This window comes from Heterodontus francisci, chromosome 9, assembly GCF_036365525.1.
Source record: "Heterodontus francisci isolate sHetFra1 chromosome 9, sHetFra1.hap1, whole genome shotgun sequence".
Lineage (NCBI taxonomy): Eukaryota > Metazoa > Chordata > Chondrichthyes > Heterodontiformes > Heterodontidae > Heterodontus > Heterodontus francisci.
The window spans coordinates 37,458,541-37,484,308 of NC_090379.1; the positions used below are offsets into that span (position 1 = coordinate 37,458,541).

The 25,768-nt window shown below is 39.8% G+C and overlaps 1 protein-coding gene across 4 annotated transcripts in view; it reads right to left on the reverse strand.

Moving 5' to 3' along the window:
- The window catches only part of ppm1aa (protein phosphatase, Mg2+/Mn2+ dependent, 1Aa), a 139,251-nt gene that overhangs the window by 99,441 nt on the left and 14,042 nt on the right, over positions 1-25,768 (reverse strand). For all 4 annotated transcript variants that reach the window (XM_068038793.1, XM_068038792.1, XM_068038795.1 and 1 more), the window contains exons 3-5: positions 22,169-22,286; positions 18,020-18,131; positions 14,234-14,288 (exon numbers count right to left, since the gene is read on the reverse strand). In XM_068038793.1, the coding sequence (XP_067894894.1) occupies positions 14,234-14,288; positions 18,020-18,131; positions 22,169-22,286 (285 nt within the window). The remainder of the gene's footprint in view (positions 1-14,233; positions 14,289-18,019; positions 18,132-22,168; positions 22,287-25,768) is intronic.

The following is a 25,768-nucleotide window of genomic DNA, read 5'->3' on the forward strand; positions in this document are numbered from 1 at the left end:
TCTTTGGCATGTGGGAGGAAACCGGAGCACCCGGAGGAAACCCACGCAGACACAGGGAGAACTTGCAAACTCCGCACAGGCAGTACCCAGAATCGAACCCGGGTCCCTGGAGCTGTGAGGCTGCAGTGCTAACCACTGCGCCACTGTGCCGCCATTCTATACTACCAAATGACTATTCTCAGTACATGTTGCATCCACTCTTCATGATTCCATATTCAGCACCAGAGTTTCTGAAACATCCTCCTTGCTCCTCAGCTAAGGCTTTAAGTCAGCAATAGTTGACAAGGCCCCTTGAACATATCAATCTGGGACCTTCACAATCACTTGAACACCTTTTCTATCCATGCGATTCCACCAAGAAACACAATTTCCTTTTTTCCAGAAGGTCCATTCGATCTGGGATGGATCTTGTATATTTAGGAATAATAGTAGAAAATGACTCATGTTATGATAACTTGACATGAGCAGAAAACTAATAGTGTCTAAAACATCTCTTTGCAGAATAAGGACCCTGAGCAAGATAAGACAGCAGGTTAATTAATTATATTCCTATAGACCAATAGATCTTTTTATAAGAATTGTATCACCTGACTTTAGGAGTGCAGAAATTTAAAGAACAATTAAGCTAGCTTACAATGGATACAGAAGTATCGTGGGGAAATGCTGAACAGAGCAACCTTGAAGAATCTGCTAATCTTACATTCCTTACTAAGTTTGTCAATGCTAGATTCTCAAACCAACTAAATAATAAGACAAGGCATTAGCCAGATTCTTACATAGCTATTGATTCTTCTGCAATCCACCTTCTAGCTGCCCTTTCCTTGGCACCTTCTTTTGTATTCTCTTTCCACACTATCGTACAGGGTCCCAAACACTCCTTCCACGCAAGACTGTTGGTATTTACTTCAATTTGGAAAACTATATTCATTGTTCACGCTATAGTCCTCTAACACTAAGTGAGCCAAAGACAGATTGTTTTGATCAATAAATGTTTGCTAACACACCAGTCCAATCCCCAAATGTGACTCATGACTTAACAATTTTCATTGCCTTTTTGGCTTCAGTCCTTGTCCACATTCATTCAACACATGCTTCAGGAATGGTATCCCCTCTTCTCTTCCACACTCTGCAACCCCCGGTGTGACCACTAACTTTCACCAAAATATTCTTTTATATCATCTACCAATCTCCTGCTTTTAAACATATTAACTTTGTCTTTGCAATTACTACATTTTGTCAGCAAATTTTCCTCCTTGCTTTCGACAATAGTTAGGGGCTTTCATATCCACCAGTTTTGATTGCTGATGAAAGATTAGTCTGTACTCAAAACATTACCTGACTTTTCCTTTTACAAATACTCATGAACCTGCAGTTTATTTCTGGCATTTTTCATTTATTTCAGATATTACTGAACGAGTGCAAGACATTCTGCAAGGGGAAGAGAAACAGCCAAAAGTCATGGTCCCTGTTGGAACCAATGACATAGGTAGGAAAAGGGTTGAGGTCCTATAGGCAGAGTTTCAGGAACTTGAAAAAAAAATTAAAGAACAGGACCTCAAAAGTTGTTAATCTCTGGATTACTCAGAGTCTCACGTTCTAATGAGTACAGAAACAGGAAAACAGTGCAGGTGAATGTGTGCCTGGAGAAGTGTTGCAGGAGGGAGGGCTTTAGATTGGGACCAGTTCTGGGGCAAGAAGGATCTGTACAAGCCAAATGGGTCACACCTGAAGGAGGCTGGGACCAATGTCCTCATGGGATGTTACCTGGTTAAATGGGAGAGGGTTTAAATTTGGCATGGGGAGGGGCACCAAAACACAGCAGCAGAGGAGAGAGACAGGGTATGTAGAAAACTAGGAACGACAAACAGCAACAGAACAAAGAATAGTTTAAGAGCAGCAGGAATTAGAAAGTGAGAAAAAAAGCAAAGCTGATTAGCATTGTGCTGAAATGCAAGTGTGTTATAATGCGAGGAGTATTCCTAATAAGTTTGACGAGCTACAGGTCCAATGACTTAAACATGGGAAGGAATGGGAATTAAACATTCCTGGCTACAATGTTTTCAGGAGAAGAAAAGGACTGCTGATTGGGGTGGGGTGGGGGCATTATTGATCGAGGATAGTATTACAGCTGTATATAGGGATGATATACCCGAGGGTTCAAAGACTGAATTTATTTGATTAGAGACCAGAAAGGGGATTTACACATGGAGGCAGAGGGCATAACTGAGATATTAAATGATTACTTTGCATCTGTTTTTACCAAGGAAGAAGATGCAACCCAGGCAATGTTGAAAGAGGAGGTAAGTCAGACACTAGAGGGGTTTAAAATTAATAAAGAGGAAGTATTAGATCAGCTGTCTGAACTTAAAGCGGACAAGGCACCAGGGCTGGATGAGAAGCATCCAAGGGTACTGAGTAAAGTGAGGGTGGACATCGCAGAGGCACTGCCGTAATTTTCCAGTCTTCCTTAGACTCAGGGGTGGTGCCAGAGGACTGGAGAATTGCAAACGTTACACCCTTGTTCAAAAAAGGGTGTAAAGATAAGCCCAGCAACTACAGGCCAATCAGTTTAACTTCAGTGGTGGGAAAACTTCTAGAAAAAATAATTCGGGACAAAATCAATAGTCACATGGACAAATAAGAGTTAATGAAGGAAAGCAGCATGGGTTTCTTAAGGGAAAATCATGTTTAACTAACTTGGAGTTTTTTGAGGAAGTAACAGAGAGGGTTGATGAGGACAATGTTGTTGATGTGGTGTAAATGGACTTTCAAAAGGCATTTGATGTTGTGCTAAACAACAGATTTGTGAGCAAACTTGTAGCTCATGGAATAAAAGGGACGAGAGCAACATGGATACGAAATTGGCTGAGTGACAGGAGATAAAGAGTGGTGGTTAATGGATGTTTTTCAGGCTGGAAGGTCTGTAGTGGAGTTGCCCAGGGATCAGTGTTGGGATCCTTGCTTTTTCTGATATATATTAATGACCTGGACCTTGGTGTACAGGGCACAATTTCAAAGTTTGCAGAATATATGAAACATGGAAGCATTGTGAACTGTGAAGGAGGATAGTGTAGAACTTCAAGAGGACATGGACAAGTTGGTGGAATGGGAAGACGAAGTTCAATGTAGAGAAATGTGAGGTGATTCATTTTGGTGGGAAGAACATGGAGACAATACAGAATAAAGGGTACAATTCTAAAGGAGGTCCAGGAGCAGAGGGACCTAAGTGTACATGTACACAAGTCATTAAAGGTGGCAGGACAGGTTGAGAGAGCAGTTAATAAAGAAAACAGTATCCTGAGCTTTATTAATAGAGGCATAGAGTACAAGAGCAAGGAAGTTAAGTTGAACTTGTATAAGACACTAGTTTGGCCTCAGATGGAGTACTGCATCCAATTTTGGGGACCGCACTTGAGGAAAGACGTGAGGGCATTGGAGAGAGTACAGAAGAGATTCACGAGAATGGTTCCAGGGATGAGGAATTTCAGTTATGAAGATAGATTGCAGAAGTTGTGACTGTTTGCCTTGGAGAAGAAAAGGCTGAGAAGTGATTTGATAGAGGTGTTCAAAATCATGAGGGGGCTGGACAGAGTAAATAGAGAGAAACTGTTCCTACTCGTGAAAGGATTGAGAACGAGAGGGCACAGATTTAAAGTATTTGGTGAGAGAAGCAAAAGAGACATGTAGAAAAACTTTTTCACGCAGCGAGTGGTTAAGGTCTGGTATGCGCTGCCTGAGAAAGTGCTGGAGGCAGGTTCAACTGAAGCATTCAAAAGGGAATTAGAGAGTTTTATGAAAAGGAAGAGGCAGGGGAATGGGACTGAGGGAATTGCTCTTTCAGAGAGCCAGTGCAGACACGATGGGCCAAATGGCCTCCTTCTGCACTGGAACAATTACGTGAATTAAGGAACAGAAAAGAGATGTTGCTGAATGTTTACCATAGAACCTACAGATTTAGAGGAGTGGAGATTTGGAGGAGTGGCAACCAGTGAGGATGATACGAACTGCCTACAACAGGACATAGATAGGCTAGCAGACAAGTGGCAAATGGAATTTAATACAGACAAGTGTGAGGTGATGCATTTGGCAGAAGGGATAGGGTGAGGCAATACAGACTTAATGGCGCAGTTCTAAAGTGTGCAGGAACAGAGGGACCTGGTCGGGGGGTGGGGGGGGGGGCATGTGCATCAATCTTTGAAGGTGGTAGGACATATTGAAAGAGTGCTAGCAAAGTATATGGGAACGTCATAAATAGAGGCACAGTGTACAAAAACAGAAGTTATGCTAAACCTTTATAAAGCTCTGGTTAGGCCACAACTAGAGTATGCATCCAGTTCTGGTCACCACACTTTAGGAAAGATGTGACGGTCCTTGAGAGGGTGCAGAGGAGAGTTACCAGAATGGTTCCAGGGATGGGGGATATTGGTTACAAGGTTAGGTTGGGAAAGCTGGGGTTGTTCTCCTTACAACAAAGGAAATTGAGGAGAGATTTGATAGAGGTGTATAAGATTATGACAGGCTTAGATAAGCTAGACAAGGAAAAACTGTTCCCCTTAACTGATGGTACAGGGACCAGGGGACACAGATTGAAAGTTTTGGACAACAGATGCAGGGAGACTGTGAGGAAGAACCTTTTTTACGCAGCGAGTGGTAATCACCTGGAACTCGCTGCCCACGAGGATGGTGGAAGTGCAGACAATCAATGATTTCAAGAGGAAATTGGATGAGCACCTGAAGGAAATAAATGTGCAGGGCAACAGGAATTGAATGGGTAAGTGGGACAGAGTGGATTGTTCCGCAGAGAGCCGGCATGTACTCTATGAGCCAAATGGCCTCTTTCTATGCCGTAAACAATTCGATGAACCCCAAATAGTGAGGAGGTGATAAAGCAGTAAATCTGTAGGTAAATTTCAGAGAAATGTAAAAAAAAACTATAATAATAGGGAACTTCAATTACTGCATTATAGACGGTGGAAAGAACAGAGTAAAGTGCAAGGAGAATGAAGAATTCGTAAAGTATGTACAGGAGAACTTTAATGCTTTTCTAACCTGAGAAAGGAAGCAGTGCTGGATCTAGTTCCACGGAATGAAATAGGGCAGGTGCAGTGTGTCTCAGTGTGAGAACATCTGGGTAATAGTGATAATAAAATTAGGTATAAAGTAGATATGAAAAGACGGAGAACAATCAAAGGTGAATATACCATAGTCATGATAGTACTGTCATGAGTCAAAAGCTAGCATGCAGATGCAGCAAGCAATTAGGAAGACAAATTGTATGTTGGCCTTTATCGCAAGGGATTTGAGTACAGGTGTAAAGAAGTCTTACTGCAATTGCATACAGCCTTGGTGAGATCGCACCTGGAGCAGTGTGTACAGTTTTGGTCTCTTTATCTAAAGAAGGATATACTTGCCATAGAGGGAGTGCAATGGAGGTTCATTAGACTAATCCTTGGGATGGTGGGATTTTCTTATGAGGAGAGACTGAGGAAACTGGGCCTATACCCTCCAGAGATTCAAAGAATGAGAGGTGATCTCATTGAAACTTACAAAATTCTTACAGAGCGTGACAAGATAGGATGTTTCCCCTGGCTGGTGAGTCTAGAACTAGGGGAAATAGTCTCAGAATAAGGGGTAGGCATTTAAGACAGAGATGATTAGGAATTTCTTCACTCAGAGGGTGGTCAATCTTTGGAATTCTCTACCAAGAGGGCTATGGAAGCTCAATCATTGAGCATGTTCAAGACAGAAATCGATAGAGTTCTGGAAACTAATGACAATCAAGGGATACGTGGAAAGTGTGGGAAAGTGGCGCTGAGTTAGGTGATCAGCATGATCTAACTGAATGGCGGAGCAGGCTTGACAAGCTGAATGGCCACTCCTGCTCCTATGTTTCTATGTACCCAACTGGAATAGAACAGAATACATACATTTCAACGAGAAAGAAAAATTCCAAGGGGCGGGGAGGACTCGCCATCCATGGTTAATAAAAACAGTTAAAGATAGTATCAAACTTAAAGAAAAAGCATATAATTGTGCAAAGAAAGATGGCAGGTCAGAAGAATGGACAGAATATAAAAAACAGCAAAGAATGACTAAAAGATTGATAAGGAAAGTAAACTTAGAGTACGAGAGAAATCTAGCTAGAAATATAAAGACAGATAGTAAGAGTTTCTATAGATATTTAAAAAAGAAAAGTTAACAAAGTGAGCGTTGGTCCTATAGAAAGTGAGTCTGGGGAATTAATAATGGATAAGAAGAAGATGGCAGATGAATTGAACAGATATTTTGCATCAATCTTCAGTATAGAGAATATAAGTAACATCCCAGAATTAGCTGTAAGTTAGGAAATAGAAGGAAGGGAGCAACTCAAGAAAATTACAAATCACCAGGTACTGAACAAATTGTTGAAGCTGCAGGCTGACAAGTCCCTGGATCCTGATGAACTTCATCCTAGGGTCTTAAAAGAAATGGCTAGTGAGATAGTTGATGCGTTAGTTTTAATTTTCCAAAATTCCCTAGATTCAAGGAAGGTTCCGTTAGATTGGAAAATATCGTAACTCCTTTATTCAAAAAAGGAGGGAGACAGAAAGCAGGAAACTACAGGCCAGTTAGCTTAACATCTGTCTTAGGGAAAATGTTAGAAGCTATTATTAAAGACAGTATAGCAGGGCACTTAGAAAAAGTCAAGGTAATCAGGCAGAGTCAACATGGTTTTGTGAAAGAGAAATCATGTTGAACCAATTTATTGGAGTTCTTTGAGGGAGTTACATGTGCTGTGGATGAAGGGAACCGGTGGATGTATTGTACTTAGAGTTCCAGAAGGCATTGGATAAGGTGCCACATCAATGGTTATCGCAAAAAGTAAAAGCTCATGGTGTAGGGAGTAACATATTCGATAGAAGATTGGCTAGCTAACAGGAAACAGAGAGTAGGCATAAATGGGTCATTTTCTGGTTGACAAGATGTAACGAGTGGTGTGCCACAGGGATCTGTGCTGGGCCTCAACTTTTTACAATTTATATAAATGACTTAGATGAAGGGACCAAAGCTATGGCTGCTAAATTTGCTGATGACACAAAGACAAGTAGGAAAGTAAGTTGTGAAGAGGACATAAGGAGGCTACAAAGGGATATAGATAGGTTAAGCGAGTGGGCAAAGACCTGACAAATGGAGTATAATTTGGAAAAATGTGAAATTGCCCATTTTGGCAGGAAGAATAAAAAAGCATATTATCTAAATGGTGAGAGATTGCAGAGCTCTGAGATGCCGAGGGATCTGGGTGTCTTAGTGCACGAATCGTAAAAGGTGAGTATGCAGGTACAGCACATAATTATGAAAGCTAATAGAATGTTATCATTTATCGCAAGGGGAATTGAGTACAGACGTAGGGAGGTTATGCTTCAGCTATACAGGGCATTGGTGAGACCACATCTGGAATACTCGGTGCAGTACTGGTCTCCTTATATAGGGAGGGATGTACATCCATTGGAAGCAGTTCAGAGGTTTACTAGACTGATACCTGAAATGGGCGGGCTATCTTATGGAATAGATTGGACAGGCTAGGCTTGCATCCGCTGGAATTTAGAAGAGCAAGAGGCGACTTGATTGAAATAGATAAAATCCTGAGGGGTCTTGACAAGGTGGATGTGGAAAGGATGTTTGGCCTGTGGGAGAATCTAGAACTAGGGATCTAGTACAGGTGGACTGGAAACAACGACTGGCTGGGAAAACAGTACATGAGCAATGGCAGGTCTTCAAGTACAACTCAAAATATTCCCATAAGGTGGAAAGATAAGACAACTAAAGCTAGAGGTTCCAGATGACAAAGGAAATAAAATTAAGGAAACTGGACAGGCACTTGAAGGAAATAAATCTGCAGGGTTACGGAGATAAAGCGGGGGAATGGGACTGACTAGATTGCTCTATGGAGAGCCAGCATAGGCCCGAAGGGCCAAATCTCCTCCTTCTGTGCTGTATATAACTGAGATTATGACAAATGTCAGGTACAGAATACAGTAAAAAAAAATACAGACAGTGCAGTGGAAGATTGAAAAAAGGATACAAAAGCAAAGAGAGAGTATGTGAAAAGATTAGCTAACATAAAAGGGAACCCAAAAACCTTTTATGAACATAAAAAAAGCAAAAGGATAGTTAAAGGAATGGTAGAACCACTTAGGGACAAGTCTTTGAATGCTCTGTCTCCTCCCAAATCTGTGTCCATTGTTACACCAATGTGTTTCGTTGAATGATAATTTTCTTTAATCCACTGACTGGAGACCTGAATTTATATCTATTTTTTTTTAAAGATTTTTTTTAAAAGACCAGCTAAAAGGATGACTTTGCTGGCAGCTTAAGATGGCTACCTAATTTGCAACACTGTATCCTACAATGCACTGATTGTGAGGAGGAAGACAAAATGTCTGCTTATGCCCCAGCAAGAACCAAGAGCAAGGATGTTTAAAGGAACTACCTGTTCTTTTTAGCAAGAGAAAAATACTGCTAACTGCTATGTTTGAATGACTGAGTGACTGTAATGTGACAAGCCCCTCCCCATCTGTGGTTTTAAGCTTGCGTGTTTCAGCAGCAGAGAGCGGAGAAGCAACTGAACTCTGACAAGTGTAGACCTATGTGGGGGTCCCTCTCTCCCTCTTCATTCCAGCTTGAAAGATTTCAAATCCTGCCTGTTGACTGAACACCTTTGAATACTCTGCTACAATCGGTACCCCGCTGGAGGAAATCACTCACATTGCTGTCTCCAAGAGACCCACCGAACCAGTTATCTACCTCTTCAAACTAAAACCTTAGCACCACGAATTCAGCCAGAAGCCAGCTGAATCACCAAACGCCACAGACGGTATACCCTTTTTTATGGACTCTAACTCAACCAATTTTCCCCACTGTAACCTATTCGTGTGTGTAAACCTCCAGAGTGTGTGAGAGAGTGAAAGTTGGCGCATTGTTTATTATTTTTATTAGTTCGGTTTAGGTACAATAAAGTTAACTTCTTTCTTTGTTAACTCACGAAAACCTGTCTGATTGGTTCTTGCTATGATCATTTCATGCACCTGCCAAGAATGAGGTTTATTAATTTTGTCATCTGAACATTGATTTTATACTGTTGCTGGAGTGAAGAAATGACTTGTTTGAAGATCACCAGACACTGGGCTGGAAGGACATTTGCATACTAAGAGACGCTGCTTGTGGAGGCAAAGGCCTATTTCCAGCTCCAATTAACCCAAATGGATTTTGATCACCAGACATTGAAGGTGTAAGGAAGCGCAATCCAGACCCTGCTAAGGTGATACAATCCACAGAGCCAGGTCTGGTTAAACCAGCTGGTCACATGACTAACTGGCTGGTCCAGGTTTTTTGAACTAGCCACAGGACAGTCTGAATTCAGAAGGCAGTGATCAAATGAAGCTAGAACAAGGAAGCCTCTCTCGATCGCTTTCTCCCAATCCACCAGACCCACAGAAGACACATAAACATCAAGAGAGTAAAGATTCCTACAATGAAACACGTTGAAGCGTGAACTGGGCCCCAATGAATTGCAAGACTTACTGGCAATCAAAGACTCCACAATGAACTTAAAAGGACTGTAACTACCAGATATTGCCTCAAACCTTCCCCCTTTATTCCTTCTACTTTTTTTGTCTGCGTGTGTTTATTGCATATGCATGCTAGCGTGGCCGCGTCACATATTCGTAGTTGTTAACCGGATTAGAGTTTAAGATTAATAAACTTCTACCTTTCTTGTTTAAATCTAAGGAAGCCTGTTTGATTTCTTTGCCTTACAATTGGAGCAATGAACAAGGATTCACTGAGGGGGAACTAAAAACATGGTGTTTTCAAATTAAACCCTGTTACATTTAAACCAGGCAAAGGCTGAGAGGGAACCCTCTAGACCCCTTCTCACCTGGCCGTAACAATCATAAGAACCAATCAAGCACCTACTGAATTGGCTAGTACATCCACTTTAAGAAAGAATTAAACCTGTTGTGGTAAAACAAAGAGAGGGAAAAGTGGAAAGCCCTTCGACCCCTCCTCACTTAACCGTAACACCAGCCTTCCCAGTACTCAATGTTTGAATGTCTCCAAACAGGTTTCTACCCGACAGTACAAAAACAGCTCTCAAAGTCACAAATATATTCTATGTGACTGTGACTATCCCTCATCATCCTTTTTTGATCTGTCTGCAGCATTTGATATGGCTGACCACACAGCAATTTCCTCCAACTAAATATTGGGAAGGCCGAATTGTCTTTGAAACCCACCAGAATCTCCACTGCTTAGCCACCGACTCGATCCCTTTACTTGACAACTGTGTGAGGCTGAAACAGACGGTTTGCAACCTTAGTAATATATTTAAAGATGAATTGAGCTACCTACCACAACCCTAAGGTCACTTATTTCCACCTCGGTAACATTGCCAGCCTTCACCTCTGGCTCAGCAACCCTTATCCATGCCTTGTTACCTGTAGACTTGACTATTTCAATGCACTCCTGGCCAATTCCCACTTTCTACCCTCCATAAACTTTAGATCGTTCAAATCTCTGCTGCCTGTGCCTTAACTCACACCAAGTCCCGTTCACCATCACCTCTGTATTCACTGGCCTACATTGGCTCCCAGTTAAGGTATGTCTCATTTTTAAGTCCTCACCTTGTTTACAATCCTTTCATGACCATGCCCCTCCCTATCTCTGAAATTGCCCCCAGCTCCACATCCCTTCAAGATATCGGCGCTCCTCCAATTCTGGCCTCTCGAGCATACCCTATATTAAATCACTCCACCACGGACAGTCATGCCTTCAGCTGCCAAAGCCCTAAACCCTGGAATTCCATCCCTAAACTTCTGCCTCTATAAATCTCCTTCTTCCTATAAAATGCTCCTTAAAGCCTACCTCTTTGAACAAGCTTCGGTCATCTGCTCCAATATCTCACGTGGGTCGGTGTCAAATTTTGTTTGGTAACATTCCTGTGAAGTCCCTTGAGGCGTTTTAATACATTATAGGTGCTATATAAATACAAGTTGTGATTATAGTGATAGGAAAAATATTAGAGACCATTGTCAAGGATAAAATTAATTCTCACTTGCAGAAGCCTGGGTTAATAGGAGACAGCCAGCGTGAATTTGTTGAAGGAAGATCGTGTCTGTCAAACTGATGGAGTTCTTTAATGAAGCAACGATAGGGTTGATGAAGGTAGTTTAGTAGATGTTGTATATAGGGACTTTAAGAAGACATTTGATAACATACCACGTAACAGTCTTATTTGGAAAATAGAAGCACAGGGTGTTAAAGGGATGATGGTAACTCGGGTAGGTAAATGGCTATTGGACAGGAGACACTGTGTAGTGAACCAGTATTTTTCTGAGTGTGAAGAAGTATGCAGTAAGTCCCCCAGTGGTCATTATTAGGACATTTGCTTTTCTTATATATAATTGACCGGAACTCGGGTATAGGAAGCACAATTTTGAAGTTTGCAGATGATATATAGAAACATAGAAAATAGGAGCAGGAGTAGGCCATTCGGCCCTTCGAACGCTCCGCCATTCATTATGATCATGGCTGATCATCCAACTCAATAACCTGTTCCTGCTTTTCCCCCAAATCCTTTGATCCTTTTCGCCCCAAGAGCTATATCTAACTCCTTCTTGAAAACATACAATGTTTTGGCCTCAACTGCTTTCTGTGGTAGCAAACTCCACAGGCTCACCACTCTCCGGGTGAAGAAATTTCTCCTCATCTCAGTCCTGAAAGTCTTAAGGATACGGGAAAAACCTATGACCCTGGTTCTGGACTCCTCCACCGTCAGGAACATCCTTCCTGCATTTACCCTGTCAAGTCCTGTTAGAATTTTATAGGTTTCTATCAGATCCCCCCTCACTCTTCTGAACTCCAGCGATTATAATCCTAACCGACTCAATCTCTCCTCATACGTCAGTCCCGCCATCCCAGGAATCAGTCTGGTAAACCTTCGCTGCACGCCCTCTACAGCAAGAACATCCGTCCTCAGATAAGGAGACCAAAACTGCACACAATATTCCAGGTGTGGTCTCACCAAGGCCGTGCACAATTGCAGCAAGACATCCCTGCTCCTGTACTTGAATCCTCTCGCTATGAAGGTCAACATACCATTTGCCTTTTTTACTGTCTGTTGCACCTGCATGCTTTCCTTCAGCGCCTGGTGTACGAGAACACCCAACTCTCGTTGCATATTCCCCTTTCTCAGTTTATAGCCGTTCATATAATAAGTTGCCTTCCTGTTTTTGCTACCAAAGTGGATAACCTCACATTTATGCACATTATACTGCATCTGCCATGCATTAGCCCACTCACTCAACTTGTCCAAATCACCCTGAAGCCTCTCTGCATCCTCCTCACAACTCACCCTCCCACCCAGTTTTTTGTCATCAACTCTACTAGTTACATCCTCGAAGAATTTGAGTAGATTTGTCAAGCATGATTTCCCTTTCGTAAATCCACGCTGAATCTGTCTGATTCTACCACTGTTCTCCACGTGCTCTGCTATAAAATCTGTGATAATGGACTCCAGAATTTTCCCCACTACCGATGTCAGGCTGACTGGTCTATAATTCCCTGTTTTCTCTCTACCTCCCTTCTTAAATAGTGGGGTTACATTAGCTACCCTCCAATTTGTAGCAACTGTTCCAGAGTCTATAGAATCTTGGAAGATGACCACCAATGCATTCACTATTTCTAGGGCCACTTCCTTAAGTACTCTGGGATGTAGATTATTAGGCCCTAGGGATTTATCGGCCTTCAATCCCATCAATTTCCCCAACACCATTTCTCTACTAATACTGATTTCCTTCAGTCCCTCCCTCTCACTAAACCCTGTGTTCCCCAACATTTCTGGTATGATATTTGTGTCCTCCTTTGTGAAGACAGAACCAAAGTATGCATTTAGTTGGTCAGCCATTTCTTTGCTCCCCATAATAAATTCCCCCTGTTTCTGACTGTAAGGGACTTACATTTGTCTTCACCAATCTTTTTCTCTTCACATACCTATAGAAACTTTTACAGTCAGTTTTTATGTTCCCCGCAAGCTTACTCTCGTACTCTATTTTCCTCTTCTTAATCAATCCCTTGGTCCTCCTTTGCTGATACAAAACGTGGCAACATAGTAAACAGTGAGCAGGATAATAGACTTCAGGAGGACATAGACTGGTGAAATGGGCAGACATATGGCAGATGCAATTTAGTGCAGATTAAGTGTGAAGTGATGGAATTTAGGAGGAACATGGGGAGGCAGTATAGTCCAAATGGTACCATTTTCAGGGAGTGAAAGAGCAGAGGGACCTTTGGGTGCATATTTACAAATCATTGAAGTTGGCACGGCAAGGTGATAAGGCAGTTAAGAAAGCACATGGGGGACTCTTGGCTTGGTAAATAGGGGCACTGAATAAAAAAACAAGGAAGTCATACCAAACATTTACAAATTACTGGTTAAGCCTCAGCTGGCATACTGTTTACAATTCCTAGCGCCACACTTTAGGAAGGATGTCATTGCCTTGAGGAGGATACAAAGGAGGTTTACCAGGGTGAGAACAAGGATGAAGGACTTTAGTTACGTGGAGAGATTGTAGAAGCCGGGATTGCTCTACTTAGAGCAAAGAAGGTTAATGGGAGACTGAATGGAGGTATTCAAAATTATGAGGGGTCTTGACAGCTTCTCTCCCTGCTTGCTCTGACAAGTGTGCCAGTAATGAAAATTCTTTTCACAGAGAGGGTCGTTAAGATCTGGAACACACACTACCTGAAAAATTAGTTGAATCAGATTCCATAGTAACTTTCAAAGGCAATTGGACATGTATTTGAAGAGGACTAACTTGCAGGTTTCAGGGGAAAACACTGAGATGTGAAAAAAAACTGGACATTTCTTTCAAAGAGCTGGCACAGGCATGACATGCCAAAAGGCCACCTTCTGTGCTGCAATATTCTATGATTTGGCAGTTTCTTTTTATGGATACCCATGTGAAAAAAAGCTGTTTTAGCAATATACAAGTACTATTGCTAATATTGGTGTGTTTTCAGCCTGGAAACAATTTTGTCTTCAGCACAAAGGCTCAGAATTTCTATCTTAATGCTACTGACATCTATTGGTTCTAGCCATGCAATAAAGGGGTTCACAATATTACGATTATTCACGTTTCCTCGAGAGAAACAACAAACATTTAGGGGCATTTAGGTTAGAAGTGTGGTTACTCACTGTGTCAGCCCTATAGGGACTCAGTCGGTTGTAAACTGCTTCAATAACACTCCGTCTAAAGTAAACAAAAACAGAAAAGTTAAAACTCAAAATTGATTTTTCATATGCATATTCAAGTTGATCTTGCCATAAAATAAATTCAGTAACATAAAAATGCTTTGAAGTTGCAGATGTGTAATTCATTTCTTAAAGTTAAGGCTTCAACGAATCATTCAGGATTTTTTAATGTCTTCATGCAACCTGTAGATTTTAGATGTTACTAAGATAAATGATGACAGTATTGCACATATGACAGTCTAAACAAAAGAAGTACTCTCACCACTCAAAATGTTTTCTTCAATTCACTGGCATGTCGGTTTCTTGTTTTCAGAAATGCACAAAATCCCTAATCGTGCATCAGCTTTATTAAAACTTAATGAAGTGTTCAACACTTAGATGGTTCTATACTAGTGAGAGCAGCTTAGTTTTATAAAATTCACATTGAAAAATTATTCACCAAATGTTTGAACTATCAAATATGTTTGCAGAAAAGTTAAATGATAGTAAATGAAAACACCACTTACTTTCAATCGTCATAGGAGGACCTATTACGTACAGCTCCATTTTTGTTGCATTTGTGTGGCAAGCCATATTGACATCACAATTTTATTCAGTTTTTTTAACCTTCATAAATTGCAATAGTAAGTTAGTTCTCAATGGGGAACGGCTTACGGATAAATGTTCCACACAAATTGATGTACAAAGTAAAATTGGTTTTCAGCAAAGTTCACACAAGTAACCATTATTGTTAGTGGTTACAGCACAAATTATTTTTGCCAGAATCATTTTTACTTTATATTTTTAAACTGGAAAAGAATGCTATATCTGAATTTAATCTAAAGTTTGTTTTACTGAATATTTGTCAAAGCTGGCTTTGTTCAACTAGGTGGCACTGCCCTTGCCTGGTTCCATTCTTATCTATCCAGTCATAGCCAAAGAATCACCTACAATGGCTTCACTTCCTATTCTGTTACCTTTGGAATCCCTCAAGCATCTATTCTTGGCCCCTTCCCATTTCTCATCTACATGCTGCCCCTCAGCGATATCATCCAAAAACGCAATGCCAGCTTCTGCGTGTACAGTGATGAAACCCAACTCAACCTCACTATCAGTTCTCTCGACTCCTCCACTGTCTCAATTATCACACCTTTTGTCCAACATTCAGCACTAGATGAGCAGAAATTTGTTTCAACTAAATATTGGGAAGATCAAAGTCATTGTCTTCAGTTCCCACCAGAAACTCCATTCCTCTCCCTGGCAAACGTTTGAGGTTGAACCAGATTGTTCACAACCTTACTGTCAAATCTGACCCAAGTTGATCTTCGGATCACAGATCCTCTCCATCATCATGACCACCTACTTCCACCCTGTAACAGTGCCCGGCTCCACCCCCTGCCTCAGCTCATCTGCTGCTGATACTCTCATCCATGACTTTGTTACCTCTAGACTTGACTATTCTAATTCTCTCCTAGCTGGCCTCCCATCTTCCACACTCCACAAACTCGAGGTCATCCAAAGCTCTGTGACCCTACTCAAGAAGGTTTTGTTCACCCATCACCCCTGTGTTTGCTGACCTACGTTGGCTCCCAGTTAAGCAAAGACTCAATTTTAAATTTCTTTATTTTTTTAAATCTCTCTATGGCCTCGCCCCTCCCCATCTCTGCAACATCTTCCAGCCCGACAACCCTCCATGATTCTCTGCACTCCTCCAATTCTGGTCTGTTTTAATTGCTCCACCATTGGGAGCCATGTTTTCAGCTGCCAAAAGCATGAACTCTGGAATTCCCTCCCTGAACCTTTGCCCTTCTCTACCCCTCTCTTCTCCTTTAAGACACTCCTTAAAATCTATCTCTTTGAACAAGCTTTTGGTTACCTGTCCCAACATGACCTTCTGGGGTTCAATGTCAAATTTTGTTTGATAATATTCTTGTGAAGTGTCTTTGGACATTTTACTGCATTAAGAGGTGATGTATAAATGCAAGCTGTTGTTACTGCACCTTAATGTGCCAAACTTTCAAGGTTCACAGAAAATGATAGCTTGCCATCTACAGATTATGGGGATAATGTAATAACTGGGAAGCAAACCACACACAAATGCTCTTAAGGGGAAGAAAGAAAAAGTTGTTTTATTTCTAAAATAATTTAATTCAAGATGCAGTTGTCTGGATTATTACTTCCATGATTCTTTCCCCTCCCAACCCTTCCCTCCCAATCCAATTCCTGCCACAGAGTTATATGAGGTAGACTAAGTTAAGGATTTACAACACTAATTTGTGGCTAATTTTGAATTATTTTCAATAATTCTAGTAACAACCAGCAACAAAAAATAAAACTTCTCTAAACTAGTTTAAGTAATTTATATCAGAAAACAATTCTTTTGCCCAAGAAAATTGACAGAATTGCATTTGTATGTTATCTCTATCCTATTTTCTAGGGATACTGCATCCATGTCATTTGGGCACCAATTTAAATAATTTACATGTGACATATCTAACCAGTTCTTATAATCAACCGTCTTGCTAATTGCATGGCATTATTCACTAAGAAAAAACATATTTAAAACACACTTCAATGCAGATACAACTGCATGCATGTAGAACTATTGCCATACATGATGTGCTGCCAAACAACAAATTCATAAGGGGTAAAGATGATTCAAGTTCATATAACTGGATTTCTTATATATAGACTATTTTTCATATTAAAAATCAGGTTGTTTCCACGCTATGTACTCAGGACCATTACCTTACCAAGTAAAATAATGTCAGGAATTTAACTGTATAATAAATATGTATTTTAAAGTATGCAATACTGAAATTTATAAAGACAAGTACCAACTTACTGCTTTAGCTACATTAGTTGTAAAGCACACTGACCCACTTATGAATTCAAGGTTTCAAAAACATTTTTTCAATGAATAGAAATCAAATGGCCATGCAAATTTCTTCTCCCAATCCACCATAACGATATGTAAAATTTCCTTAAAATAGCTGCAGTATCCTTTACATAGCTTATACAGGATTTTTAAAAATTTTAATTTAAACATGACTTGAATGATCTCCCTGACAAAGTTGCACATGGAACTTCAGTGCAAAGAGGCCCTGTATTTGTGAAGGCAAACCATAGGTTTAATTTGATAGTTTTTAATACAACTCAAGTGGCCCAAAGCAAAAAGGATACTGCAGCTTTAAAATTATAATAATTCCCAAATTTTAAGTACATTAGCACATCAAAGCCCTTCAGGGACAACATTTATGGATACCCGTTCTGCATATTTAAGGGAATACTACACTTTGTGATACTATGTATGTTATAATGTCCCAATCATTTAATTTGTACTTCCTATAATGTTTAGCATTAAGGTTGTGATGAAAGAACATTAATTTTATTTTGCACTGTAAGGGGTTAAAACGGGACTGTTAATCATTATGTACAAAACATAACTCATTACATACTGCCCATTAATATTCACCGAGTTAGGTTTTCAGATCATCCACAATATATTCAGCACCACTATTTTTTTAAAACCAAAATCAACTAAAACGCTGAGTCGGGCAAAGTTTCTTCTCTTTGCACTAGGAATAGCGTCCATTCTTACCATTAAAAAAAATGCCAGTTAATGAGCTAGGTGCTGTGCTGGAAAGGAAAGCTATATTTGCAGCTGATTAGCAGCCCCCTTTAATTTCCTTTCAACAGTGCAAATAGATTTTTAGTTAAAGGTTATGATTCCACACATTGTACACTCACTTGCTGGCCAGTTCACCTCCCGGTGGGAGGTTTGGGATGCTCTCCGACGACAAAGCACGCATCACGTGGACTAGACCTGGCACCCCCTCAGCACCCTGCTTCTCAAAGATTTCTGGGGAATCAGAAGGACTTCCAGGTCAGTGGGATGTGCATATCAAAATTGTATGTATATTATCAGAACTTCAAAATTTGAAATACTATGACACATAAACAACAAAGCGGCAACTGCGAAATATGAATGCACTGCACCAGAACAGAATTTGATGTAGTTTCTCACAAGGTAACAGTAATGGCAGTATTCCGGTTATACAATTACCAGATAGGAACTTTGTTGCTAAAGTGCAACAATGGAACATTCTGTCAATAGGAAAAATATTTGAATTCTGATCAGATAATGATCTGAGCACACACAACGAACAATTCATTAACATTTTAAATAGTGCATTACAGCTACTAGGTATAGGATTGGAAAGCATCATTAACCCACATGTATTGGGGCTCTTTAACATCAACAAGCAGTTACAACACAAACAGAAAACTTACTCTTGGGGGTACAAACAGCTGTTAAAAAAAGAACAATATGAAAAAAAGCCTTCAGCACTAATTAGGAATAGCTGACAGCACAACAGATTTTTTCAGGAAAACTACATACGCTTCCTAAGACTTAACCAAATAAAAAAAAATTCAAGGATCTCAGAATTGATTCAGTAAATGTCTTTATTAGAATCTTTTTAACATAACTTTATAAATATGGCTAACAAATTATCTACATCAGGACGCTGTATTTTAATCATCCTACTTATATAATTTACGATACAAAAATAAAAAGATTTACAGCTACTTACTACCCATATATTTTAAACCATAACTAAACTACTCGATATTATGTATATCAAATGATAGTGGCACTAGAATTTGTGTGCAAACATGAAGCAAGTGACAACATTGCATTAATCATTTCTTTTGTCACAATGCAGTTGCTTAAAATACCTTCTTACGGTCTTACTTGACTGAAGATGTAGAGACAAAATGACAGGAAAGTAGATAAATTTAGTACCCCATCTTTTCATCTACAAAGTCAAACTGCCATTAACAGACACATAGACACAGGCAAGGGAGTTCAAAGGTACTTCCACAGAATAAAGTTCCAATACAACAGGCATGAATTTTAACAAGTGATTATCGCCACTTGATTTCTTCCTATGTTTATGTCTGTTGTTCCTATCTATCTGTAGGGTGCTAACAAATTGTACGTTTCAACGTGACCTAAAGTGTCATTATGGAAAATTTACTATTAAATCACCTACTATAAAGTACATTATATAGTGCCTTTTTCTGTTGTTTGAAAAACTGTGTGTTTAATATAAAATGTCCCTGCTCCCCCAGCCCAGGGGAGTGAAGGCAGGGTAAAAAGTAAATAACATTGAAAAAACTTTTAAAAACTGTAACCTATGGGAAGCACCAACCACATGAATCTAGGCACCAATTTTGCAATCATTAGAACAAGTCCAACCCCTCCCCAAAGTAAAGGTGGCTTAAATGGTAAAATGGTTGTACTGCAATAATGCAAAATAAAAGGTTCTGTAGCTCCCCCACACATCAAATTTTTGATCTTAGTAGTATATCTTGGTGTGTAGCCATGATAAGGAGAAGGAATTAGATAGCCAAATCAAGCTATTAGAGATCTGGGCATCAGGTAACTGGATATGAAATTTTAAAATAAATTGTCGGCATGGAAGTGTTATGGGCTCAAGGTCAAATTAAGCAAGGTTAGCATTTCAGGAGAAAGTCAGGCATTACATAATAGCAATAATCAACTGAAAGGTGTGTAATACTGGTACTGTATGTAAGTTACGGGTATATAATGCATGTATTAGCAGACATTTGATATCACTTTATATACCTTTATACACCTTCTCAAGGGCAATTAGGGATGGGCAATAAATGCTGTCCTAGCCAGTGATGCCCACATTCCATGAATGAATAGAAAAAATATAATACATACTGCATTGTACATTATTCTTATATACACACCTTTATTCATTATGGTTTCACTTAAGACATTCACCAGGTATATTATGTATGCATTATTTTAATGACAGATCCCAGAAGCTCCAAGTACACCATCCAAACATAATTTAAATAGGTTTTATATTCTGTTAAGTGAATACAATTAAGTTATTTTATCAAAAAGGAAAAGGATTAATAGTCACTTGGAATGTAGCTTGTAAAATGTACTAACGATTGCTAGGTAGAGATTATAAGGTAGAGATAACATTGCCAATTAGTTCCAGAAATTTACAAAAATAACATCCCCAAAAAACTGATGCATTTTTTAAACCTAATATTTTATAAATTGGAATATGGCTTGCACATACATAAGTTCACTGCACACTCACTAAACTATACCAATCGCACACAGATCTTGAATAGTCAACAACTCACAAAAGTTCAGAGCACTTTGTTCATAGACAGACAAGACTTTTCCAAACAATCCTGAGGACAAGTTTCAAGGGTCAGATTTGGGCCTGAAACTGGTTGAAAGATGGCCTTTGAAATATTCCCTATTTGGTCTGATTCATGCATTCTGAATTGATGCCAGTGTAATTCTTATCAGGCAGCAGCTGCATACGGACATCAATTTAGACACTAGCTCAAATCTGCTCAGATCTAAAGTGCCCCATCATATATGTTAATTCCCCTCAAAATATAGTGTGCTGTAGAAATGTTACATTGGAGTCAAGTGTTGCCCACCTCAATTTGTTTTAATATTCTGTATATAGCTGCCCTGAGAGTAAACACAGCCCAACAAACACATCAGAGCAGATTTCAAATTTAACATATTTCATATTAACAGTTAGGAAATGCACTTTGAAAGGCATAATGTCTTGACAATTTTTTTTATTCAATCATGGGATGTGGGTGTCACTGGCAACACCAGCATTTATTGCCCATTCCTAATTGCCCTTGCGAAGGTGGTAGTGAGCCACCCTCCTGAACCGTTGCAGTCCATGTGGTATACCCACAACTTCCTCATCTCCCCCTTAATTGAACATGATGTGTGCAACCCAACGGAAAAACAATCACAGTCCAGGCTGGGATTGCAATCGAGCAATCTGATATTTTACTGCTGCAGCTATCAGGCAGCCTGCAATCTTCAATTTTTGATCTGTTTTAAGTATTGAAGAATAATTGATGAATGGTATCCGGTTATTTGGCATCTTAATTTTCAACATTTTTATAATGAAGTGGCAACTTAACACCACCATCCACCCCCCCCCCCCCCCAAATAATTGTTTATAATACTAACTGTGGACGAACAAAGATTGTTTATGACCATTCATTTTCCTGTCTGACTGAACAAGTGTCAGAAACTAGACATAATTAACTCAAGCTCTTGAAAAATTGAAACAAAGGCATTAACTTTTTTCAGAATGGCAGACTTGTGCCCAGGATGCCTTAGTGCATAATCTTCCATTACAGGATGTTCTGTTTCAACCTTGTGCAACATTCTGATATAGTATTAATACAGTTATATAGACAAACAAGTGACAATTCAATTTTTTGACTGGTAGAACCAAAGCAGTGACACTTCTAGGGCACAGCTACATTGTATCAATGGCAGCCTTCAAAAACCTGAGCTAACTACCAGTAAATCATCACACTAGCAGCATTGTTAAATTGAACACAGACTATAATGGCACATAACCTTGCAGCAGATTTACAACTATTGGAGTTTAGTTGCCCTGCAAGTGAAATGGTCCTCACCACCAAAATGCCAAGTGCCTGTGTGAAGCAGTAACAGCACTGACTACTCTACAATATATGCTACAAGGTGTGCAACTGAAAGCTCTAACTTACAGTATTTACGTAGAAGTTATCCCTCTAAGATCATACTTATATTTATGCTAGCACAGAGAAAGTTTTATAAAAGTACACTTTTAAATCTATACCATTATAACAAAATGTACTAGGCATTGTATCCAGTTCTGTAACGAAGTACAGAATCACTTAAATTCATCAATGAGCAACAGAAGATAACGATTTATAGAATTTAATTGTCTAGTTCATATTAATGAACTTAGAGGGTTAACACTATAATTTTTAAGTTATTTTACTTAGCAGCAAGTGTTTTTTTAGATGCTCCACCTTCCACTTTGTTCTCCAGATATTTATCCAGCTCAGCCTCTCTCTTCACTGCTTCAGGTGATACCTTTGGTGCATTTGGAAAGCAAATCAATACGACACTCATGTTGTCTCGACTCCCCTGTGTGAGGGGGAGAAAACAGTCTCAGTCATACAGCAAAATATGCATTAAAGCAATTCTGGGTGCGAAATGTAAACATACCTCACCCCTCTAATTTTTTTTTTAAAGAAATTGCAAGGTATATAGTGAGAGCCAATATATGGAGGGGTTTTTGCACTCTTTTTGCTGTTAAGTGAAAAAACAGTCCAGGTAGAAAGCAAACTTCGCTGCTTTTTGCTCACAGTGACTTGCTTTGCTAACATTAGCAAATATAGGAACATATATCCGTAAAAGCAGGAAAAAGAAGCAGCCAAATCTCTGAGCACCAGTTCTGGAAATGCAACAGCGGAGCCCAGCTATCTCATTTTTTTAAAAATGTTTTTACAGAAAGGGATGTGTACTTTACAGATAGATCTTAATAAAAGAGCATTGAACAACTCTGGAGTGTTCCTTTAATGCATCAGCTGCAGCAAATTTAAAGAATGCTAATCAAGCCACCATGATGTTTTATATGGGTTGGTAATACCAACACCTTCATATGAATTTATATTAAAGGGTGTAGAATAATTGGACCAAGTGAACCAGTCAAAATGCAGTTCCTACTTTAAAGTAATGCATTTTATCCTTTTTTCAATGTTCCATTATAAATTTCTCCATTCTCTTCACTTCTCTTCATAAAAGAGGGAAACGATGCAGATATTGTAGTTAACGAAGAGGGGTGTGTAGTAATGGATGCGATAAACATAGGGAGAAGGGAAGTATTAACGGGACTAGCATCCTTGAAAGTGGATAAATCACCAGGGGCGGATGGAATGTACCCCAGGCTGTTAAAAGAAGCCAGAGAGGAAATAGCGGAAGGTCTGACCATCATTTTCCAGTCCTTACTGGATACAGGTGTGGTGCCGGAGCACTGAAGGACTGCTAACGTTGTACCTCTGTTTAAAAAGGGAGCAAGGGATAGACCAAATAATTACAGGTCAATCAGTCTAACCTCAGTAGTGGAAAAACTATTGGAATCAATTGAGAGACAGGATAAAATGGTCACTTAGCAGGGCACTGATTAACGGAGGACAGTCAGCATGGATTTGTTAAGGGAAGATTTTGTCAGACTAACTTGATTGAATTTTTTGAAGTAACAAGGAGGATTGATCAGGGTAGTGCAGTTGATATGGTCTACATGGATTTTAGCAAGGCTTTTGACAAGGTCCCATATGGCAGATTGGTTAAAAAAATAAAAGTCCATGGGATCCAGGGAAATGTAGCAAGCTGAATACAAAATTGGCTCAGAAAATTTATAAATACAAGTAAGTTGGCTGAAATTTAGTCTTGTACAAATTATGCTTGGTTTATAAATTGTATGACTTAAAATAAAGGCTTTGTTTGCTTTAAAGATTCATTAAAACTGACTCTGTGGCTAGCCACTTGATCCATCCTAGGAGACTAGCGAGCACAAAGATGGTATGTACACATTGTCCTCTAACTTCTGGGACCTGGACTTGTCTCCAGCTAAGACTAACGGGGCAGTTGCTTTGCCACCTGTAAAGACCTGAAATAAAATAAGCTAATGCCGTTTCAGTCCAGCTACTACTGGGTATGGGGCCGCACACAAAAATGGCCATCGCCTTTAAAAATGCCAATTAGCTGGCATGGGAAGTGGAAACGTATGAACTGAAGCAGTCGGAGCTGTACATCTGCTGCTGGGGTTTAGATAGATCAGGTGAAATCTCCACCTTTGCTAATTTTAGCAAAGAAAGTAGACTTGAGCGAAATGGGATTTTCTAACTTTTTATCCACGTTTGCTTAATAGTTAGGAATTTCATCCCCATACTGGGCCAGGAGGGGGAAGGGTTGCTCAGTTGGCTAGAGTGTGGTTCAGAACAATGTCAACTGCACAGGTTCAATTCCTGTTCTGGTCTGAGGAAGGCAACGGGAAACCACCTCACACACCCACTTCCCTAATCATGCTCATCTCTCCTGGGTGGAAGAAAAGAACAGAGGACCAGCCCTTGGGCAGGCACAGTGGCACAGCACAGGACCAGGAAGGAAAAGTTACTAGGTGGCAAATCTGGAAATCATGTTTCATTCCCCAGCACCAATGTCTGGAAAAGGAAACATATTAAAGCATGCCTTTGAAATGCTGATGTCACCGATCAAGTTGCCATTTGCCATAAGGATGTAAATGCATTGGAGGCAGTACAGAGGAGGTTTACTAGACTAATATCTGGAACGGGCTTACGGGGAAAGATTGGACAGGCTATGCTTGTATCTGCTGGAATTTAGAAAAGTAAGAGGAGACTTGATTGAAACATACAAGATCCTGAGGGGTCTTGACAAGGTGGATGTGGAAAGGATGTTTCCTTGTAGGAGAATCTAGAACTAGTGGTCACTGTTTAAAAATAAGGGGTCGCCCACTTAAAACAGAGATGAGGAGAAATTTTTTCTCTGAGGGTTGAGTGTCTTTGGAATTCTCTTCCTCAAAAGGCGGTGGAAGTAGATTCTTTGAATATTTTTAAGGGAGAGGTAGATCCTTGATAAGCTAGGGGATGGAAGGTTATCGAGGGTAGGTGGAAATGTGGAGTAATCAGTTCAATCATGAACTTACTGAATGGCGGAGCAGGCTCAAAGGGCTGAGTAGCCTACTCCTGCTCCTAATTCGTATGTTCGTATGCCTTTTTTTGCCAAGCCCAATATTGGTCATTCCTATCCTCAGTCACCACCTGCTATCTTGCTGCTCAGAAGTATAAATGCTGAACAGCTCAGTACACTGATGAGCTATAATAAAAGCAAAATACTGCGGATGCTGGAAATCTGAAACAAAAACAAGAAATGCTGGATTCACTCAGCAGGTCTGGATGCTGACCAGCAACAGATGCTGCCAGACCTGCTGAGTGAATCCAGCATTTCTTGTTTTTGTGTCACTGATGAGCTAAATGTTTTACCTTGGTCAAGTCATCCAGATATCAAGTAGACCTGAGAAAGAAGTGCCTCGTTTTACTTTGAATAGCAAATAACTGAAGCTGCTACTGCAGGTCTATTTTTTCGAAATCATTAATCTGTTCACAGTTCTTAAAGTTATGCATCAATTTAAATTCGTTGATGTTAATAATGCAATTGATTAGATATTCCCTTTTCAGTGTGATCAGCATAATAGGTAACTCCTTAGCAAAGTTCAAGCTCAGCCTGTGGAATAATCTTGGCAACTATCCCAATGTAAATACAACAGTTTATCTAATCTTTTTATTTCACAAAAATATGCTGCTGTCATCAGATAATCTTTGCTAATTCAAAATATGATTTCTGATCAGTGATTACACAGCAACTTTGCATTCCTTTTTAATTTCTCATTTTATACATGAAATCAAGTCTCATGAATTTGCTGCTCTGTAAGAAAATACTACATGGTGCAGATATCCTTGAATGACACTGAGGTTTTTCTTTCCTCTTTTCTGACTGGGGAACCTGCACACAATACCTACCATTAATGACTTGCCACTTGAGAAAGC